Raw genomic sequence first — 22,505 nt, forward strand, 5'->3', positions numbered from 1 at the left:
TCTGCGATGAAGAAGATGCCACTGTTATCAGGCTGCAGAGGGGTGTGAGTGTCTGTGTGGGTGGGGGTGGGTTCGACTCAGATGGCATAGTGTCGCACAGCCATGGCGTAGCTTCACGCTGAGCCTTACGCACGCCATTTGTTTGACGATCCATGTGTTCTGGATGTCTCCATTTGTAGTGAGGCTGCAGTTTCCATGACAACGCCCAGACTAAAATAGCACCCCCTTCCTCCCCCCAACCCCCACCACCAGCTCTTCTCTCATACACTCATAACTGTTCACTCCTGATCTTGAGGCTCGTTCTAGATGTCCCATACTGCTCGTCTCCATTCATCATATGGACTGAAGCACTAATACCGCCAACACCATCATCAGCTCCACACACACAAGTGCGTACACACGCACACATACACACACACATACACACACACACACACACACACACACATGCATGTGCACGCATACACGCCACTCATCACATCTCCTCCCACCTCTTATCTCCCATTTTCAGTCTCTCGGTCGCCCTGCAACAGATTCTGTCAACACGCATCAGCCTCTGCGTTGCCATGGCGACGGTCTTGAAAATCGCTGCAATTATTTCAACAAAGACAAAAAAAACGAAAGAAAAGAAGAAAAAAAAGGGAAAAACCACACTATAGCCACTCGGGGGAGGGAAACTGATCGAGTGAGAGATGTCTGCCTGTGTGTATGTGTTGGTGCTTTATGCTTATGAGAGCAACAGAGGGAGAGAGTGTGTGCGTGTACATGCATGTTTTGCGACCCTTCAATGAACCAGTGTGTGAATTTTAGCATTTTTCAAACAAATATGCAAATGTGGTGATGTGATTTTACATTATATATGAGTTTCTTTTGGCCCCATATTGTAAAAAGCATTTATTATCCTCCACTAAAAACCCTAAATGGATATGCAAATATATGTATATGTTACTGTGAGATGAGCGCAGGTGGACTCACTGACCCATTTTTAAAGGGGTGCTTTTCAAAGCCAACCTGTACCAAAGTCTGTATCACACACATGTTGCCCCCATGCGTGTGTGTCTGTGTTTGTGTATCAGTGAGAGGATTACTGTGTAGTGCTGTGGTGTGGAATTGAAGGGGTTAAACAGATGTACACACAGACCACTGCACATTATCAGAGTTTTAAATTAGTTCCGACATATGCTGAACGTCAGTGCACATATACGTTTTAAAAGCTGGCATTATAGTTGCTACAATGGACTTTATCACAAGTTCTTTAAGGTAAAGTTCTTTAATGGTCCCCATGCAGAACATTAAAAAGGACCAACAAGCAGGCAGTCAAATAAAATGTTCTTTAATGACTTAGAGAAAAATACAGAACAAAAGGCTCTGCAGGAACATGCAGAACTCTCAAGTGTCTCGCAGAGTTTCCAGAAAGGGAACAAGGAAACCAGGAAAGCAAAATAACCAGGAATAAACAGGTAGATCACATGATGATATGGAAAAGATTGACGGAAAACACACAGATTACACACTAGGGAGAATGTTAATAAGGCTCAGGTGAACTGAATCAGACGCTAAAGTGGGTGTGAAGAGAACAAAGAGAGGAAGTAATAGCACAGAAGCATGTGAAGGACTAACCTTTAAATTAAGAAAAAACAGAAAAGAATAAAGTCGCAGAGAAACAAGAAGACAAAGAGAGGCGAAACATGGAAAGCAGAGAAAAAAAGTAAAATACTTGAAACATGAGGGCAAAACCAATTACACTAAGGTTACAAGCTAAACTGTGGCAACTAAAAATACTTTAAATCCAGTGTGTTTCTGTTAATACTGTGTGACACTGTAAAAATTACTATAAGGCAAAGAAATAATAATACCTGATTTTTTTGTCTTCTTGAAAATAAATCCCAGTCTGCATTAAAAGGACAAAAACTAACAGCATTTTAGTCTTTGCATAAAGTACACATAATTAGCATTGCATACATATACAACTGAAGTGGCATTGTGATAAAATCTACAAGCCTTTAGAAAACACTTTAGTGAACTATACAAACAGAAGAATAAAGATATAAATTATCACCAAACTAAAAGCAGAACTGGACACATTTAATCTTGTTGTTGTTTTAACTAAGTACACGGGATTCTCGCTCAGTATACAAGCTGCCAGTTATGCTCTTTTTTTCTTTGCAGATCATTATCTATAAAACCTAATTTAGTATCTAAAATGTTACTCTGACACGCCACCTCAGTGAATACTTTAAATTGCTTGTTACAAAAGATGCTATCTTACACTTATCAAACACGATGGCAACGCTGCATAGCTCTAAATCTTTACACTTACTAATCCCATTGTATCTCATGAAGCTACTTTGATACTAACAGATACTTACATGTGTGCCATGTAAGGGAAAACACTCCAGGCCCTGTAATTTTAGGGCAAAACCAACAGTGGATGACATAGCAAGTTATAATGAGTGTTTGTGGCTCTGGGCCAGTGCTTAAGTGAGGACATGTGTGTTTACGCATGCAGGAGTACAATTTTAGAAGCCAGGTGGGTGCATCTACACTTTGTCATGGTGCTATTGTAAAGCATCTAAATGTGGGGGTGCTTTTAAAGTGAAATTATCCACACAAGGGTCACACGTTTTCATAAGATCAGAAGCTGACACAAAAATGCCTGCCGTGGCGGGCTGTCATGTCATGTGTGCAGCGGGGAATAGAAGGAGACAGTGACTTGGACTCCAGTTGACAATGGAGATAGACTGGGACCAATAATCCCAGAGGAGAGGTGGAGAGAAAGAGAAAGAGGGAGAGAGAGAGAGAGAGCGACACTCACGCAAGGCCAGGTAGGGAGGCTATAAAAGCACTGCCTAAATTTACTGAAACATGCACTTAGTGTCAGCCTGGGTGTGAGTGAGGATTTGACACACCCACCCACACAAACACACACACACACACACATATATATATCTATATGTCTGCGAATCATTTGTACTACAACACCAAAATATGTGAACAAGCAGCTGAGGTAAGTGCAAATCTTCATTTATATTTAAAAAAAAAGCATTTTGTTGCATGCATGCGCACGCTGCATATTGCGCTTTAAAGTTTTAATTAATGTTTGAATCACAACATAATAATAATTTCTCTTAACTGGAAAGAAAGAACACTATTATCAACAGATCAGTGGCTCAGCTTGTTAAAAGATTATGGAAATTTACTGAAAGTGACTTCAACTTTTAAGAACAAAGTAACCCAAATTTAAAAAAAAAATAATTATTTCAATGATTATGTTACATGCTTAGTTGATTCCTCTTATCATAGTCAACATGTACTTCGAGTAAAATATTATAATAATAATATAAACCATATCCTAAGATCATGACTGGTACACACAGCCCACTTTATCTCCATCACTGCATTGTTTCTGTTTCTTTTTGTTCCCTTATTTAATGGGAAATTGTGATTTTATAGATTAACTTTCTTGATACTTTTCGTCTTTCAGTGAAAGAATTTTGTAAAGCAGGTGACGCTCGACTAGCTGAAAAGATGCAGAAGTTGCAGAAGAGTTTGGGCTGTTTGTTCCTTCTCTGCTGCATCTGTTTGACTGAGTGCCGGGTGCTGAAGTTTGTTGTAGCTGTAAGTTCCCCCATTTGTCGCCTCCCCCCCACAAGATGTTTGACAGCATTTCTTTGTTGAATCCTGTGATTATTATATAATCTGGAAGACACTTTGCTGTGCATGGTTACTGATTGCATTGTAGTTTTCCTGCCCGATCAGTATTATTGTTTTTGCACTTTTTTGTGTAACAAAGGATTACTTTGAGCCTAAACTCCAACAGTGTCTAGCATATCTCTCCCACACACTGCAGCTTTATACATAAACCTCTTTACATAACACCTTATTACCCAACTGAATGATTTAAGAAAAAGAAATCACACTATTCTTATGATTTGGCGTTTCATATTTTTTACTTTTTTGTATCCTTAAAAAAAAAACTTGTATGTGTATGTTGCTTAAGTGCTTTAACCACTTACCTTGGGACAGCATACAATAAAATTATATATCTGCTACATAACTATTACGGCTTAACCAACTGCTTGACAGTAAAATTGTGTTATCAGCTAAATCCACTAAATTCCTGCTAGTCTTCAGCAACTTCGTATACAGCTCCACTGAATTTCATTGAGTTTAGATTCACAAATCTTTGGGTTTTTGTTTTTTTTTGAAAACTATTATTTTTAGTTATTGATTTAATTACTTTACATAAAAAATCTCATGTTGTTGTGCAGCAATTATATTCAAAAGCCTTTGGATCTTTGCTGACTTGTGCTTGTGTTATTGTGTTATTTTTATGACGTGTTTCACTCGAGTGGTTTGTAAAATTACTGTGGGATCAACAAGAGTGAATCAGATGTGTGCACAATCCCGTTAATTCAACCTTTCTGTTATGTCACGGCTCAGAAAGTGAGCTGTCAGGTAATAACACTAATGCAACAGTTCTAACGATTGTGCCTTGATGACATCATCAGAATGACACTTGTGCCTCAAATCCTGCCCACGCTGTCCACAGTCACAGATCTCTATTTATTACCTCTGTCTCAGGGTGATAATCTTGTTTAAGTGTGCAGTGTAATGCTAACACAGCAGCACGGCATCATGTGACAATATCTGTTTTGCTGCTCAGGTGTTCCGGCACGGAGATCGATCACCTATTGAGTCATATCCCAGGGATCCATATGGGGAGGAAGTGTGGGCTCAGGGTTTCGGACAGTTGACTGAGGTACTTGATTTGTCATTGACATTTTGTTTTGTTGTTAACAAAACACGTAAAGAGATTTTGGTTGTATAAACTGAATTGTCTAATAGTTTTTCTCTTTTACACAAAATCATTTGGGCTGTGGTACGGAGGCTCTAAAGTGCAGAAGAAACGAAAATTGTAGAAATTGCAATACAGCATTTTAGAAAAGAGAAGAATAAAACAAAATACATAATAACAGCATAGCAAGAAACAAACAACAAAACAGTCAAAGCTGTTATCTATCTTAACAAACAAATTAGAAAATAACACCAAGAGGAAAAAAAAATTAAGTTACACAACAGAACACAAGAATATTACATAAACCTTTTTTAAAAAAAAAAAAAAAAACCCAAAACCCCCCCCCAAAAAACCACTGACATTTAAAATTAATAACAAAACAGAAAATTACATTTCAGTAGTTTACAAAGTATGTCCTTTCTATGTCCTAAATGTTTCTAGTTTTCTCTTTAATGTTATTTTGTTTTGCGCTTTAAGGCCACCATACTTGAACTGGGGTGACACACAGTTCACTAAAATATAGGTGAAAAAGTCAAACAAAAGAAAAATAATAATAGAGACTTTATGCTTATAATTTGACAAGAAATTCATAAACAGGAGGATCACAGGCTTAACACAATGAATGCATCACTGTACTTCAAAAACTGCTGAATTCATTTACTTAAAATCTTTCACTATAAAATACACTTTTAACAGACTTCGGGCTTTAATTAAATTCCTTCCTCCTGTGACTTTGCTCTGTTGTCGGGCAATTAGCTGCTTTACAGTGTATAAACTCATTATTTTGTCTTTGAGAAACACTGGTAACAGGGTAAAAGTTGCTTATCTATGTAAAAAGGTTGATTAGGACCATAAATCTGCAGCGTTTTCAGTCAAAAGGTCAAATTCTGCTAAAAATGTAAAATGCTGGCAATTTTCCTTCCAGCTGGGCATGAAACAGCAGTTTGAACTCGGCCGGTTTCTAAGGAGGCGTTACGGAAATTTCCTCAGTGAAGACTATAACAGCAAAGAGGTAGGTGTATCTGTGTATGCAAACACATATGCGTATCTGCGTGTTAATTGCTGTTTCCTTCCCCATCTTTGTTTAGGTGAACTCTGTTGTGAGCTTCCTAAGCCTCTTGTCATGCGTGCCCTGTAAAATCAAGTGCGCGTACGAGCAGTCACCATCTGTCACGTCTGTAAAAACATACAATAAGTTAATGAGCCTGACTCATTTTGGTGAACTCACTGTCATGACCGTGCAGTGTGCTAAACATGGGAGGGTAATGTAGCCCGTGGGCTTCATGTAAAGTACAGCTGTCAGCAAATATGCAGCTTCTGTGTGCTGGATCCTAAACACACTGACATTATAAGAGATTTGTAATTTCTTCTTTGCCTCTGCTTTGTCATACTCGTTACCTTCCCTTTTCTCTTGCTTTAAGTGCTCGTCTTTCTCTCTTAAACAAAACACAATTACCACAACTAATGACAGCTGTTCTCAGAACTTATCACTGACAATCTCTTGCCTAAATCTCAGTGAACTTGTGCCATACCTTTTCGCGTGTTGCCATGTCTGTTTTACGTTCACAAAAGGGGGGCAAAACAGAAGCACTCCTGGTATCACAAGAACATCCAACCTTATCTGCTTGATTTATGATGTGTAAAAACCTGATAGAGAGTGACAGAGAGCTATAGAAGAGGGAAGACTGATGTCAGAAGAGATCGCAGCAAGACAGATTGTCCCCCCCTCCCCTTTCCTTCTCATTCATTTGACTCTTCTATGACTCTTTGGGTTAAGGAAGTACCTCAGTTGACTTGGGATGAGTACTGCTTGCAAAAATAAAGGCAAAAACTTTAATGAGATTTCTAAATGTAGAAAAGAAACGTAAGCCTCATTTACCCCAGAACACAGCACATAGTCGGATCAGTGAAACCACTCCAGTACCAGCATATGAATGCTTTTTAATGCCATGTACTCTCTGTGATTACAACAGATATATGTGCGGAGTACTGACTACGACCGCACTCTGATGAGTGCCCAGGCTTGCCTTGCTGGGATGTTCCCCCAAACCAGACCCATCATGCCCCAGTTACTGTGGCGGCCTATTCCAGTGCACACCATCCCCAGAGCCCTCGACAAGGTGGGCTGCTGAGCCACATAAATATTTTCTTTTCACAGCAGCAGCCACGCAAAGCTGATTACAAAATTGTATAAATTATTTTGGGCTTTTCTCTGTAGCTCCATGCGGCCATCTGTGTGCATCCCAGCTGTGATTCCCCACAGTGTTAAAGTGTGAAATGAGCATACATTTGTGCCCACAAGAAGTACCTCGAGTTAACGTTCATTATTTCCACTGATGTTTAACTGCTGTTTTAAAGTTGCTGAGGTCTCCAGGTAAAGACTGTCCAAGGTTCAGCGCTATGATGACGGAGACCTTCGAGAGTCATCCCTACCAGAAGTTCCTTAAAGCTCACCAGGTAAGACAAAGGCCGTCTCCACACAGCCAGACAGACCTCTAAATACACTGTTCTGTAGCCCATCAGCATCTGTTCAGTGACGTGAATGCTCACAGCCTAGTTTGTGTTCAGCACATCTTTTCCGTGAGTCATGTGCTTGCTAACCAGTGAAAACTTGTTTGTAACCCCGTTGTTTAATATCATCAGGCTTACACAATCAAAATTGCTGCAAACAAAATCGTTTCCTTACCTCAGCCTCTCCTGGTCTGCTTATCCCGGCCCTAATTTGTAAATTAACTCACATGCTGAAATGCCTATTTCAGTAAGTATATACTTCACAGTTGTTGATGTCAACGTAATCAGCACCTCTAGTAGACGTGTTTGTTATGCTGAAGACATCATGTCCTCTCAGTGATTTTCTCAGGCACGGTGACTCCAGTGCCTACGAAAAGCTGCACAGTGCAATTTCTCTCACATTCTCAGAGACACTAATTAACGGTTAGATTGAATTAGATTAAGAATTACAATAAAATGGTTTTAATTAAATGGAGTCCCACGTGCGGCCTATTAGGGTGATGTTTGAGATCAGGCCAGGGCATCCTGCATTGAATTTTAACACCCTCTGCTGGAGGCAGAGTACCTGCAAGGTATATACACGAACCAAACTGGTGCCACGTATCACCGTGTTATCTGACCAAAGGTTAAACTTACAGTCATCGCCACATTAATGAACTACTAATGCTAATTTATGCAATTTTTGATTATAAACCCCTAAAATAGATATCTAATCAGTGTGCCTGGACAAATATCCATAAATAAATGGAATGTTACTCATAAAAATGGTAATTAAACTGTTGTGTTCCCTTGAGCCTTATTATTGAGCCTTATTATTTAAAGAGTTTAAACTGATGACCTTATTCTTTTCTTCCCTGTGCAGTACTTTGTGGAGGCTCTCTCTAACCACACTGGCTACCCCGTGTCCAAGCTGGTTGGCAAAAAAATATGGAGGGTCCACGACACTCTTAACTGTGAGGTATACTTTAAAGCAAGCCCACAAATATTTCTGCTACCTGTATTATGCACATTACAAGCTGCTACAAAACCCAGATGCAGAGAAGTGACAGAGAAAAACACAAAAAAGGAACAATAATGTGCTTTCGTCAAAGTATCTCCAGAGAAATAGAGCGAGGGTAGGAGTGCGGGGAAATCACTTTATACATACAGTAAAAGACGAATGGGGCAACATATTGAAATGATAATTAAAGCATAATGAGATGGGTGGATTCTAGGCCAGGTTGAATATGTTCATTCAAACTTGCAAAATGAGCATCTGTTATCTTCAGACTGGTGCTAAAAATAGACGGGATAATAGAAACTATAAAGTACGGCCATTTAAACCTCGTTTGCTGCCATGTTGTATAATGTGATTATTAGCGTAAGGCAGTGCCGTAATGAACATTCTTCTCTTTTGCAGAGGATTCATAACTTGACTCTGCCACGCTGGGCCACCCAAGAGGTCTTGGACACCCTGAAGAGAATAGCTTCCTTTGAGGTCATGTACAGCATCCTCAGTCACAAGCGAAAAGAGAAGGCCAGGCTCTCGGGAGGTGGGAATTCACATTAGAGGCAATTAATTTAGAGCACTCAAGAGGAAAAAAAAAAGAAGAAGCTCTGTTTATCTCATGTGACTGCTGGCCGAAGCTTTGTTTATTAGCACATATGAGCTAATGGGACAAAGATGATTACAGGGCCAAGACAGGATGCTCAATAAGGTCAAAAGGATTGTCTTGGTATGTGAGAAAAATTAATTTGCACTGTTGACATTGTGGTAATTCTCCAGGGGTCCTGCTGAATGCCATCCTGAGGAATTTCTCTAAGGCTGTAGAGCAAGGGAGCACTCTCAAATTCATTATGTACTCAGCTGTAAGTGCATTGCTTGTGTACGAGCACACATTTATAATCTGCTGTGTAAACTGCTGCTTGATGTACTGTATCTCCTCGCCTTCTTATTGCTTTGGTGCTTGTTCCTCGTTCCAGCATGACTCTACACTCATCACCCTCCAGGCAGCTCTGGACGTGTATAACGGGCTTCTTCCTCCTTACGCTGCCTGTCAACTCTTTGAGTTCTACCAGGAGCATGATGGGTAATGACTTCCTTCCAGTTTTATTTCCTGCACTATTCTCTTTTGCATATTCAAGCACACTATGTAGGTCAGATGCCCACCACATTTTGAGGTATCGCGGTTTTCTGTTTGGATGCACCGAGCAAATACCTTTCCTTTGAGAGCTGAGGAAATTTGGCAGCCGCCCAGGGCTGCAGTTGTGAAAGCATCACATAATACAAATACATTTGCATAACACTTACAGATGTGTGTCCTCTCATTGGATTCGTCCTAATAATTACCCAGATCCTATTCTGTGGAGCTGCACTACCACAATGACTCTCGGAACAACCCCTACCCCAACCCTGTGCCAGGATGTAACGGGTTGAGCCCTTGTCCTTTATCCTTGTTTAATGAGCTGGTGAAGGACGTACTGGCAGATGACTGGCAGGCCGAGTGTGGGTTTAAGACAAAATGGTCAAGCACAGGTGAACAAGATAAAGTTTATAATCTGTGTCTATGTCTGTATTTGGTGTTGCCACCAGGTTTCTCTGCAACTTGTTTATTATTATTGGGGGTTTTTTTTTGGAGGGGGGGCTTGTCTGGGATTATTCAGAACACACTGCCTCATTTAAACATATCAAGGCTTTTGGATATTTGCCATGTATAGCTAAACAGTTGTTGTCTCCCACAGGTACCATAACAGCTCTTGCAGTGGCTGTGGGACTCCTGGCGGTGGCGCTGTTATTCAGTATAGGGGTGATAATCCTCAGGCGGAGAGGACAGTACTCCAGGGAAGTGTAGCAGAGATGATTGACACACTTGTACCATAAAATATATAAATATAAAAATGCTTCCCAACTAATGTTCACTGTAATATGATCGTGATAGTTATTGTGCGCTTGAACAGATTTGAGCCTTCATAAAGAATACACAATATACATAAATAATCATGAAATAATTTTTTAACAGACATAAAATGTAATCAGAATAAACAACTTTTACAGCAAGGATCACTATATTTTATTTGATTCAATCTTGACAGTGTGCTCTCCTCATTGTGACGTCCACTGCTTACATTCACTGTTTGGCTCATAATTTGAATTTCATATTCGTTGCTGTCCAGTTTCTCACTTCTCTGGCTCTTTGTAAACTGTGAAAGAACAAGAGAGATAGTGGTTGTCAGCTTTTGTTAGATTGGAGTCCAAGTGTGATGGCAATCATTGTTTTGTTGTAAAGTGTTTAGCAGAACCATCAAGACTCATCCTGTCCTAAAATAACCAAAGTTCCTCCTGTTCCTTCATCTGTCCTCCTCTACCCGCTCAGACGGTTGCCCAGTGTTCTTACCTCGGACATCAAGTGTGCACTCCACTTCATCCTTGCCCAGATCATTGACAGCCATGCAAGAGTATTTCCCTCCATCGAAGGTGCTGGGCTTTCGAATGTTGAGGGTCAGAACTCCTTGATTGTTCTGCATCAAGTACTTGGGATCCTCCCCAATAATCATCTTGTTCTTCATCCAGACAATCTTAGGCTAAGATTTGAACAAGCTGAGTTAAGAAAGCTAAAGCTAAAACTTCTTGGCTAATTAGTGGACTCGATTTTTAACATGTGCTTTTACCTTAGGAAAGCCTTTGACAGCACAGCTGATAGCAGTGCTGTAACCAGCCACAACACTTCTATCCACCAGCGGCTGAGTAAACTTGGGAGAGCAGCACATGTCTTTCTCCTTGTAGGGCTTTGATTTGAGTTCCAAGCCTTCAGAAGAGGGTGGGAGGTAAATCAGGGAAAAAAGGTTGCAAAAATCAGAAATGAACTGTATGAACTTAAACATGCAGCTCACATGTTTAAAAAGAACAACAAAAATACAACTTTGCCACTAAAAATGTAAAGTACTTCTTTGAATTATATGCAGCATGAGTATATGAAATCAAAAGTTTACTTATTTATTAAATAGAAAATCATTAAGGATAATATGGTTGGTATAAACTGAATATACACCAATCAACTAAAGACCAAACACCACTGGAATAAATGGCTTACACTGTACTTATAACTTGGCTAACTCAGATGTATTTAGATGACTTAAAATCAGCATTTTAGGCCTAAATATGTGTTCAACTGCATGTAAATATTGGAAACACTGTCATACCTGTTTTGCCAATCACAGCCGTGTTCTTGCTCATGCGCGGCTCCTCGCTCAGGCCACAGAGATTTTCGCTGTAGATGCGGAACATGTATTCGTTGCCCATGACCAGATCCGAAACTGTGCAGTTTGTTCGTCTATTGTGCTCATAAACAGTGAACCATTCCTAGAAAGAGAAAAGAAGTGAAAGAGAAAGAGAAAGAGAAAGAGAAAGAGAAAAGAAGTGATAATATTATATTAAACCACAAAATCCCCCACAAATCTAGCATGGAGAACAAACCAAGTGTTGCTAAAGGTAAAAGAAGCAGCATTTGGTAGCTAATGTTAGCAAACCCAAGATTCAGATTTGGCACCTTCTCTGATGCAAAGACGACAAGAGTAAGCAGGATTGGCCAGAACAAATCAGTGAATCAGATAAATAGCATGTTATTCTGTAATTCTCCATAAAGCATAAATAAATATGCTTTTGTGCGAATGCAGCCAAAGCACACACTTCATCCTGTCAGCTGTGATCTCTCTGCTTTGAATGCATGAAGCAGGTTGGTCAAACAGACTCGCAAGACCTGCAGCTCTTCATAAATCCACTAAGCTATAAACTGTTTAAATAAACAGATGTCTGCATAATCTGTAGGCAGGGGCCAAGATTTCTGGTTTGCTTGTATATCACGTTCTGTTGACCAATCACGCTTGAGCAGGCTTTGGCAGCATGCCGATAAAACGGTCTATGTGGAGAACAAAAGAAAGGCCGCATTTTTAAAAGGTTTTATTTTAACTTGGAGTTAGGAATAATCCTTGATTGCAAAAGTTAAAAATTAAGTTAAACAGTATATAACAAATAGCTTAAATAAGCAGAATGATATGTAGCACAATAAAATAGAATAGACCATGCCAAAAGAAACTAATCTGAAACCACAGTAGATACAACAAAGTTAAATAAAAACGTGAATAAAGTAAGAAAGCAGTGTCCCTGCAGGTAAAGTGAGTCATGAGCGATGATTCAGAGAGATAACGTCCTGCGTAGTATACAGGTCCTCGCTGGACATCTTGGCAGGTGACTGTGGCGCTGACGAAGACTGAAAACACCCCCATTTCTCTTTCTCACCTTGGTCTTCATGTCTGCCTTCTGGATAGTGTATCCAGAAATATCACAGTTGCCATCATCCTTGGGGGGGTCCCACTCAAGTGCTGCATTGAAGCCCCAGACGTCAGTCGCCTTCACATTCAAAGGTGGCCCAGGCTTGTCTGTTTGGGGTTAAACTTTTATTAGTGTAAGCTTCTAAACTCTGATGAATATTGCATCATCTCGTGTGCCGTTGGGCTAAGTCGTCTAGAGTCCTGGGAGTCATACCAACAATCCTGATGTTAATGCTGGCCCTGTCCTCCATGTTCTCAATCTTCAGAACCAGCTCATATGTTCCAGAGTGCTCTCTCTCTGCTGAGCGAATGAACAGGATGCTGTCCACGTTTGAGTTACGCACGTTGACCATCTTCTCATCAAGCGGTTTGCCATCCTTGAACCAGTTTGCGACGGGGCGTGGCTTGCCCTGTGGTGCAAAAACATAATCAAGTTTTATGACTTAAAAAATGTAGCTTCAGGTTGTTTTTTTTTCTTCATACTTTCAATACTCAAATTATTAAAACGATGCACAAAACAAAAAAACAAACAAACTAAAAAACTAGGTTTTGTTTTCTAAAGTAAGCTCCTAATTTATTATTCTAATGCTTTTTAGAACATAAGAAAAAAACGAAATTTGGTTTCAGCGGCTGCTCTCACTAAGATATCACTGTTACTGATTGTTATACTGATTAGTGCACAGAAACTCATCCTTTCTAACCTGGAAGGGGATAGTCAGGTTGATCTTCTCTCCCACTTTCCTGATGTACTTTGTTCTCAGGTCACGAGGAAGGCGGATCTTTGGATGTTCTGAAGAAGAAACAGACATCCTGTTTAAACTTCTTATCATAACATGAGTATGAGTATGAGTCTCTGTGGTCAACACAAAGAAAAACTATGCTACACCCAAATGTGCTATTTACATTTATACTTGCTCACTTTATTTGGCTGTGAATCTGACTCACTCACCGACGATCTCACGGATGGTGACGGGCTGTGACATTATAGCAGGAGGACTGCGCCCGGCAATGTTTACTGCCACCACCCTAAAGTTGATCTTCTCTCCCACCGGGAGGCCGCGCACCACATATCCCTGTCTCTCGCACAGCTCCTGGTTTGCCACCACCCACTCAGTGTCTACGTTAAAAGAAAACTTCATGTATTAAATTAAACTAAGTGTGATCTGTGTCTCTTTCGTTTTTTCATTCATTCAGCTGTTTTCATTTATTACACGTAAATATACGGCATTATCACCTCCTTCCTTGCAGTATTCAATAACGTAGCCGTCGAGGCCCCCAGCTCCAATCTTCTCTGGGGCGAGCCACTTCAAGCTGCAAGTGCTGTCTGTCACATCGTGGACTGTCAGACGAGTTGGCTCGCTTGTTGGGGCTGAGGATGACAGGAAAGGAGACTCAAGAGAATCAGTGACTGGCTTCACTGAGCAAAGGAGGGACAGGGAGTTGCTGAGAAAGAGGACGTAAGGACGACTGTGAAACGTACCAATAGGCATGAACGGTTTGGAGCTGAGACTTGGCTGAGACATGCCAATGCTGTTGACAGCGAACACCCTCATCTCATACAGAACACCTTCAATCATCCTCTTAGCCTCGTATGTGGTTGATTCGTACACGTCAAAGTTGAGCTTTGTCCATCTGGAAGAGCCTTTCTTCTTCCTCTCCATGAGATAACCTGGTGGAGTAATAATGCAGTTACATGAACAGGTTGAATAATAATTTTGTTTTCCTTAAACAAATTAATATAATGCATGTTCCACCTTTAACTGGTGCACCGCCATCAAATTTAGGAGGGTCCCAAATAATGGAGGCGCAGTCCTCTCCCACTCCTGTGCACTTGATATTCTCAGGGGGGTCGGGCACATCTGATAAAAAGATTGCAGTTTATTTAAATACAACAGAGAAGACAGGTCAAACTGGTATTTGCAAAAAAACATCCCTTTTCTGCTGCCCACTATGAGGGGAAACCAGCTGATGTTATCCTGTAAAACCTTCACTTACCCACAATCTTCAGAAACAGCACAGCCTTGTCCTCTCCGGCAGGGTTGGCGACAGTGATGGAGTAGTTGCCCTCATCGTCTCTCTCCGCCCCCTCTATGACAAAGCAGCTGAGGTCTTTCCTGGACTCCACCCTTACACGTCCTTCAGTGTCTGTGATTGGCTAACACACGATATTAAAGCAGTTAAAACATGCCTAACAATTAGGGTTTACTTGTAACTTAAAGTTGGGCTAACAGAGATTAGAGTAGGGGTATCAAACATAAGGCTTCGGGGCCAGAATAAACCCACTCACATATCTAAACCAGCTGAAGGCAAAATCTTCTGACTGTTCATTGTTTTTTGCACGAGGAAATATTGTGTCGCAAGTCTTTGAGAGTGGATCACATCATGGGAAGGGGCTGTCTGTGAACTGTTAATTTTATCCAAGCCAGAGGTCTGAATCATCCTCGGTTTTACAGCCAAAGACATTACTCAGGGCCTGCAGTACCACACTGAAGTGAGGCGGTTAAGCCAAAGAGCTGTGCCAGTGCTTTTCATAAAGTTACAGCAGTAGTGTTTCTTTGTAATAAGACAGAAGACAGAGCAGGAAAAAACTGAGGCATGGCGTATTTATGAAGCTGCACTTCTTTTTCTGAAGACATCTCAGACTTTTCATCATCTTTTTTGTGGATGGATAGTTCATAAAGTGTGACCATTACAAGAATGTATTGTTTATACTGCAGGGAGATTTATCTTTTTTATTCACTTTTTACTGTCCACTTGTTCTGCCACTTCAGTCTGCTAGTGATGAAATGGTGGCACATGAACTAAAACGAGTGTTAGCTGGTGGCACTTGTTCAAACCAGAAGGGCATGAATGGACCACTTGGACTGACCTTAGGTTGAGTGTAAAATAAGAAGAAGGGAGCTGTCTTAGTATGACACTGATGGCACCTAAGGTCTGCTCATAACTCCACATGTTATCATTAAATTATATTCTAAAAAGTTTTCATTTCCACACATGTCCTATTATTTAAGTTGTCAAGTTATGCAAACCAAAATAATTCATGCTTAGTTGTAGTTATTAGGAGCAGGACCACGCTTTCTTCAAGCTGTTCGTCTCGTTTACGTGCCCCACCCTCTCTCACCTTTTCAGTTCTTTAACTTCTTCACTTCTATTTAGTACATGGGGACTTGCATGGCCCAGGAGCCACTGTCAGTCCCTTTTGAGGCTTTCCCAAAACCACAGCTCAATTCATGTCCAAGCCATTCACCTTTACCTACCTAAATGCTGTCAAACTGAAAATGAGGCCCAGCTAGTGAACTAAGAATATTTCCTTTACAATTTTATCTCATTTTTAAGTTTGCTAAATCTAAATCTATCTAGTTTAGTTTTAGTTAACTGCAACTATTTTTTGGAGCCCTTACATTATCTCCTTTGGACCAGACAACAGTTGGAGCTGGCTCGCCAGTGATCTCCACATCCAGACGAAGCTTGTTCCCAGCTACCACGATGATCGTGTTTTGGGAGACCATGTTTCCAGTGGTGTCCAGGTGGATTTTTGGAGGTTCTGGTTAAAATACAGCATTCAAAGAGAGTCATCAATCAAGTAGGCTGTCTTGGGTTTGAACTATACACAGGGTGTTTAATTATGATGTAAATTACCTTGCCTAGGCACATAGTCGATCTTAATTTCTATTATGAAAGAGAAAAGAGGTGACAGTATTATCCAGGCTGCTGGTGACAAATTTTTCCACAACAGGACCTTTGTAATTGTTCGGTCTTTCTCACCCAAGAAGTTCAGTTTGGCAGAAAGTGACAGGGCATATCCATCAGGTACAAATGTGTAGTCTCCAGCATCCTCTGGCTTCACATTATCAATGACCAGTCGGTGAAACCTGAGACAAGCAGCGTAGAAGATATCATGTAGTTTTATGGAAACATCTGTGTCAATAAAACCCCCCAACTTTGTTCACATGAAGGCAAAACCGTTTGGTATCGTCTTTTCACCTTCCAATGTGGGTCATTTTGATGCGCTCGCTTGGCAAGACCTCCACGCCATCTTTGTACCACTTTCCTGTGACCTTGTCGTCAGACACTTCACACTTGAACATAGCCTGATCTGTTGCCCTGACTGTCAGATCAGCGATGTCCTGCAACACCTCCAGTTCCTTTTCTGAGGAAGGCCACAAAAGCATAGATCAGGCAGGAGACAGACTGTGTAAGTGTAGCAGGAGAGGAAATAAGGACACCCACTGATCCACTCATCTTGACACCCACTGCCATGAGTCGTTACTTTGTTTTTAAAGAGAGGTGCTGAGCCCTTGGGCCAGCAGTCTTCTGCAGTGAACGTTTAAATGAGAGAAACCCTTGGCTACTGTATATATATTACCTTTTGATACACATGTGTGAATGCTCTAAAAATATTATCATTATTAGCTTGGCTTTTCTAAAAGTTTATGTTTTACTCTCACTCAAAACTAAAATAAAGACGTGAGATTATTATGATTTCATGCATGTGGTACCTTCCACCTCCAGTTCTCCTTTGGTATGACCCCCATTTGTCCAAGCGTGGTACATTCCGATGTCATCCAGTGTAGCTTCCTGAATGATAAGTGTGTGCTTCTTTCCATCCTTCTTAAAGCGATATTTTGAATCTTTGTCTTTGTGAATCTCTTGATCTTCAAAAAACCTGGAAATTAATATAAAACAGATATTTTTAAAAAGTTGTCACTAAAACTCTCTAAAAACAAACTGTAAGGTGAAACCAGCTCTAACTTTACAAGTCACACTGCAAAATGACTTTGGAAATGTATGATTTTAGATTAATCAAGATTTTACAAGATAATATAAATCTAGCTGTGTACACCACATTTTTAAAATTATAATTAATTTCATTCATTTGCTCTTTGTGCTTTTTTATTAGGTTTTTCAAAATGCACCTTTAAATAAGAAGACACAATATTAAATTTAGCGACGCTGTATCAAAATTATCTCAAAAATAAAAACTCCAGTGAAACAAACTGAAATAAACTTCAGAATTTGAGCTTGAAATGCTTTTGTTGACTGACGATGTTCAAAGCCATCTAACTTCCATATCAAAATCTACACATTCGGTTGAGTTTGTGACAAAATCTCCTGAATCAAGCAGATCAAATAGCCTTCACACATTTTGACCAGAACCAAGATTTCCTACAATATAGTTTCATCTGATATGAAGATGAGAAGGTCAAAAATTAACTGTGGAATATTACTGAATGAAGTCCAGAGGAAAAGAAAGTTATCACAAGGCTCAAAACTTTAGCAAAACAAACTCCAAATAATAATTTTCTGAGTCTCTCACATTATATAGTGAAATCTTCTCTTCTTTACAACGTCGCTTCAGTACATTGAGGTTTCACTTTTGCACATCTCTCTTAAGGTTCCAGCGCAGCATTTTAGGTTGAAGTCTGAACTTTGACCGAGTCATTACAACACTTCCTGCTGTTCTTAGAATCATTGTCCTGCTGCATGACCAAATTTGGGCTAAGTCACCTCACATTTGACTTAGGAATACTTTAATATACAGATGAGTTCATGGTCAGCCAGATCATTAACCCTCCACTACCGTGCTTGAGAGTTGGTTTGAGGTGTTTGTGCGGATATGCTGTGTTTAGTTTTTGCCACACATGGCCCCGTGTATTATAGCAAAACATCTACAATTTGGCCTTTGTACAGTGTACATTGTTCCAGAAGTCTTGTAGCTGATTCAGATGCAACTTTTTACACCTAAGCTGTGCTGCCATGTTGTTTTTAGAGGCTTTCCCCTGGCAACCCTTCCAAACAAGCCACACTTGTTCAATCTTACTCTAATCTTATTAATCTAATTAATCTTATCATTTTAGGTGCTAAAAGAGGCCTGTAGATTCATCTTTTGCAGGTTTGAGTATTGCATGGACTAACTTTGGGACGACTTTGCTGAGACATCTGCTCCTGGGAAGATTGTGACATTGTGTTAATGTACATCTGAATGCTTCAGATCACCAAACTGCCAAATCTTTTCTTTTATAGCGCTCACACTTGCTGATTGATGACTAATTGATAACTAATCAAGTGTATTGTCCTCTTATGCACGCGGTAATGGTGTTCTTACGTTTTTTGGAGAACTTTATGGAGTCCTGTGAAAACTATTGTTTTCTACATGTGACTTTAAATCAGGGGTGGGCAATTCCAGGCCCCGAGGGCCGGTGTCCTGCAAGTTTTAGATCTCACCTTGGGTCAACACACCTGAATCACATGATTAGTTCGTTACCAGGCCTCTGGAGAACTGCAGGAGCTAGTTTAGCCATTTAAATCAGCTGTGTTGGTTCAAGGACACATCTAAAACCGGCAGGGACACCGGCCCTCGAGGCCTGGAGTTGCCCACCCCTGCTTTAAATGCTTTTGTAAAAAGAACAAGTTAAAAAACTTTCAGCATATGTACATAACCTGAATCTTTATTGCTGATAACGTGAATTTCACTCACCACATCACGTGGGCACCCTCTTCCGACACCTCTATCTCAAACTCCACTCTTTCTCCCACAACCACGTGATAGTCATCCATCAGCTTGGTGATAGTCACAGGGGGCTCTGAACACAACAGAGGAAGACTTTACAATTCATGAACCAAGCACTGAAACTTCACTTTTCATGCTTTGGGACAAGACGTGCTGCTTTACTGTATTCTCAGATCGCTACTGTTACCAAACAAGCAGAAGAAAAAGTGCACCTTTGACAAACACCTCTGTGAAACACTTGTCTTCCCCAACCACGCACTCATATGCAGCATCGTCTGCCAGGGTTGCCTTATTTATGGTGAGTGTTCTGACATTGCCGCTCGCCTCCATGATATACCTGAAAAAGACAGTGTTTTTTCATCAAAAAGAAAGCACCTCTGAAAGTATTTCCACTACTGTATAGTATCAGATCCTTCCGTTTTAAAATGTGGATTTGAATCAATCTTATGACAGTTGCAGTGGTACATATTTTGTCTAGCAAAGCCAACACATATATTACAGTTTTCCGCCAGGATACAGTATTTTTCCCACATTGGGACATTTAAGGAAACAGAGATCTTTGTCCTGCTTGAGTTTCTGGATTTGGGGCATAAGATGTCTTGGCAGTATGACTTGCTTTAACCCACTGGGAGGCCTCTTATGACTGCCTAAAAATAAAACATGTTGATGGCAGCATCGTTTCTGACTGTGTCGCACAGATAATTTTAGCTTGATATTTTTAAGCACTGCCCACCAAGTCAATCTAAGCTTGATGATCTGATGATATGACACACTACTGTTTAATTAAGCCGTACCCTGTACAAAGCACACAAAAAGATGCGTGTGGATAACTGGTGTGTGTGTGTGTGTTTATGCTTTTAATCATACTTGGCTGAGGGTTTGATCTCCTGACCATTCTTCAGCCATTTGACCTGAACATTGGGATCCACCACTTCACACCTCAGGGTAATTTTCTTGCCCTTATCCACTGAGTAGCAAGATTCAAGCTTCTTCAGGAAAGCTGTAGTTGAAAACACACAGAGAAAAACCTCAAATTAACTCATTAGCTCACACATGTCATGCCCGCTCAGCCTCATAGCACCCATCCTCTTGCCTTCTTCTTTCTATCCTTTTCCTCTCAATCATATTTGCAATACTCCTCCACTTCTTCCCCTCCCTTCCGTTAATTGACCCGACTTACCCTCGCTATGTATAACAGGCTCGGCCTTCATTTTTTTCAGACGCTTCAGCATGCCCCTCAGGTCAGTGATGCCATACTTAAAGGCGATTTTCTCATACTCGCTTGGGTGGGCACTCTTAAGCAGTTCCCACACATCTATCTCTGGTTCTACTTTTTCAGGTTTCTTCTTCTTCCTGGCAGAGAAATAAAAGGGGGTTTCTTAACAGGTAGGGCAGAAGAAGCACAAAATACAATGAGGAAATCATACTGTCTCCTCGATAAACAAAACAATGTCAAGATTCTCACTTAGCAGCTTTGAGCAGAGCGCTGAAATCCAGATCTCCCTCATCCTCTCCAGCGTCACTGCATGTACAGAATCAGACTAACTGTAACACACATAATGCATTTTGCCATGGCACAACATTAAGTGTACTATACTGTCAAACCAATGTGCTGTGAGACATGTTCACACATATATACACAGAAAAAAACATTTTAAAAAGTCTATGCATGCATTTTCCACAGGATGAAACACAAACCCCAGAGCACTTACGCTCTCTTGAAGGCAGACAAAATATCTGCCTGCTCGTCCTGATGTGCAGCTGTAATAAGAGAAGTTGCAGAGAACGCACATTATTCCTGGATCAGATCAAAACATCAGTATGTATAGAATCCGTGGCAGCCTTAGCAGGCGCGAGTCTGTTTTCACTCACCCTCAACAGAGATCTCAAAGGTGGAGCTGTCACATTTGTCTTTTGAAGTCACTTCACACCTGTAACCACCAGCGTCTCCAGGGACCACTTTGATGACCTTCATTTCATAAGTATAGATCTTAAGGAGAAAATATTCATTAGTTCTTAGCTATTTCTGAAGGAAGAGGATCGGCCAACACGGTACAAAAAAAATATCTATGTCTCTCTTTGACACACACTTTAGTATTTCTGTCGTAAGTTTCTTTGAACTGCAAATGTTTTCCAGCCTTGCTGCCAAGGTCCAGCCACTTGCCCTTCAACCATTTCATGGTGGGTTTTCTTGTCAGGTTGGTGGAGTCGACCTTGGCTATGAAAGTGACATCCGTTCCTGCCATTCACAAGCAACAGTTAATTCACATGACATTATATACTCAGATTGCATATTACGGATTACTGGAGACAGCAATAACACAAGCATTCATTTGTGTATCTAACCTGCGACAGCGACTACATTATCCGGCGGTTTCTCCACAAAGAGCCCAGTGAGCTCAGTAGACTGAGGCTCTGAAAAGAAGGAGTAAAAAAGATTTGTTAAATCAGTAAATCATTAAAATCTGGAGCCCATTTTTATAGATTCGTTTAAGACATGTGCTGCAAAATAACATACAACAAAAAATTATGTTCAAAATGCCAAAGTGCAAGAGACACGGTGAATGGTTTGGATATATCTTTGCTTATACTGAGGATCTAAAGTACATATAAAACACATACAGTATAAGTCACATTGTTTCTGAACAATGATACTTCCATGCACGATGGGGGCACTTTTTGGACACTTCATCTGCTGATAGAGCAAGCTCAGTAACAGCAGATGAAGTGTCCTGCTTGTTCAGGCAAGCAAAACGTACAGAAATACACAATCACTAAATAAAAATCTGAAACTATTAACAAATGCACCTGGTGTCCTTTATGCATCAGCTTTTTTCTACCATCATCCAAGATTTGGCATTCAAGGTGCTACTCTATAAACAATGCACACTTGTAATTGGCATTAGGTTCTTTTGTTGCGTCCTACTCTACAGTGCAGCTTCTCTGCTTTGTTTTCTGACAGGGAAAATAAATGTGCCTAATAAATTCAGTTTACTAAACAATCACAGCCAAGACTTGGCTTGGAAGCCATGAGAGGCTACTCAGGAATACAATATCCTCTTTGAGCATGACCAACACATAGCTGGCACACATCTTAATTTCATCACGTTTTCACGCATTGCATTGTCACAGTCCTGCACTGTGCTTTCACATCGTCCTCATTCTCCCTCCAGTGCAGGGTCTGCTACAAAAAACAATTATCCCACTTTCACATTTGAAAGTATAACACTTCTAAGTTATACTGTACCATAAGTCTGTATAAACTCAAGGTAAGTAAACAACAGTTACACAATGATTATTTTAGAGTCATTGCATCGAAACAACACACAGTAAAATGCAACAATTCTCTCATAATGATAAGATCATGATCTCAGTAGT

The 22,505-nt window shown here is 40.4% G+C and overlaps 2 protein-coding genes across 3 annotated transcripts in view; one reads left to right on the plus strand and one right to left on the minus strand.

Annotated features, from left to right (window-relative positions):
- Positions 1 to 3,360: 3,360 nt before the first annotated feature.
- LOC102206908 (testicular acid phosphatase homolog) lies at positions 3,361 to 10,262 on the plus strand. Its single transcript, XM_005748523.1, has 11 exons — positions 3,361 to 3,367; positions 3,485 to 3,618; positions 4,667 to 4,762; positions 5,724 to 5,810; positions 6,772 to 6,918; positions 7,157 to 7,255; positions 8,172 to 8,267; positions 8,709 to 8,841; positions 9,075 to 9,157; positions 9,272 to 9,378; positions 9,643 to 10,262. Exons 1-11 carry the CDS (start codon positions 3,361 to 3,363, stop codon positions 10,004 to 10,006), a joined length of 1,353 nt encoding a protein of 450 aa, XP_005748580.1. The 3' UTR covers positions 10,007 to 10,262.
- A 73-nt stretch (positions 10,263 to 10,335) lies between these two features.
- Positions 10,336 to 22,505, minus strand: part of LOC102195656 (myosin-binding protein C, fast-type-like) — a 25,823-nt gene continuing 13,653 nt past the window's right edge. For both annotated transcript variants that reach the window (XM_005748480.2, XM_005748481.2), the window contains 26 exons: positions 21,474 to 21,542; positions 21,218 to 21,366; positions 21,000 to 21,117; positions 20,840 to 20,888; positions 20,593 to 20,649; positions 20,308 to 20,480; positions 19,995 to 20,127; positions 19,340 to 19,464; positions 19,095 to 19,200; positions 17,116 to 17,282; positions 16,601 to 16,766; positions 16,382 to 16,488; positions 16,256 to 16,285; positions 16,018 to 16,160; positions 14,612 to 14,771; positions 14,371 to 14,475; positions 14,097 to 14,285; positions 13,851 to 13,985; positions 13,566 to 13,733; positions 13,318 to 13,406; positions 12,831 to 13,026; positions 12,585 to 12,724; positions 11,489 to 11,648; positions 10,958 to 11,094; positions 10,684 to 10,870; positions 10,336 to 10,489 (listed from right to left, as the gene is read on the minus strand). In XM_005748480.2, coding sequence (XP_005748537.1) covers positions 10,467 to 10,489; positions 10,684 to 10,870; positions 10,958 to 11,094; positions 11,489 to 11,648; positions 12,585 to 12,724; positions 12,831 to 13,026; positions 13,318 to 13,406; positions 13,566 to 13,733; positions 13,851 to 13,985; positions 14,097 to 14,285; positions 14,371 to 14,475; positions 14,612 to 14,771; positions 16,018 to 16,160; positions 16,256 to 16,285; positions 16,382 to 16,488; positions 16,601 to 16,766; positions 17,116 to 17,282; positions 19,095 to 19,200; positions 19,340 to 19,464; positions 19,995 to 20,127; positions 20,308 to 20,480; positions 20,593 to 20,649; positions 20,840 to 20,888; positions 21,000 to 21,117; positions 21,218 to 21,366; positions 21,474 to 21,542 — 3,281 coding nt within the window. In that variant the 3' untranslated portion in view covers positions 10,336 to 10,466. The remainder of the gene's footprint in view (positions 10,490 to 10,683; positions 10,871 to 10,957; positions 11,095 to 11,488; positions 11,649 to 12,584; positions 12,725 to 12,830; positions 13,027 to 13,317; positions 13,407 to 13,565; positions 13,734 to 13,850; positions 13,986 to 14,096; positions 14,286 to 14,370; positions 14,476 to 14,611; positions 14,772 to 16,017; positions 16,161 to 16,255; positions 16,286 to 16,381; positions 16,489 to 16,600; positions 16,767 to 17,115; positions 17,283 to 19,094; positions 19,201 to 19,339; positions 19,465 to 19,994; positions 20,128 to 20,307; positions 20,481 to 20,592; positions 20,650 to 20,839; positions 20,889 to 20,999; positions 21,118 to 21,217; positions 21,367 to 21,473; positions 21,543 to 22,505) is intronic.

This window comes from Pundamilia nyererei, unplaced genomic scaffold (assembly GCF_000239375.1).
Source record: "Pundamilia nyererei isolate P.nyererei 1_Seehausen unplaced genomic scaffold, PunNye1.0 scaffold00223, whole genome shotgun sequence".
NCBI lineage: Eukaryota > Metazoa > Chordata > Actinopteri > Cichliformes > Cichlidae > Pundamilia > Pundamilia nyererei.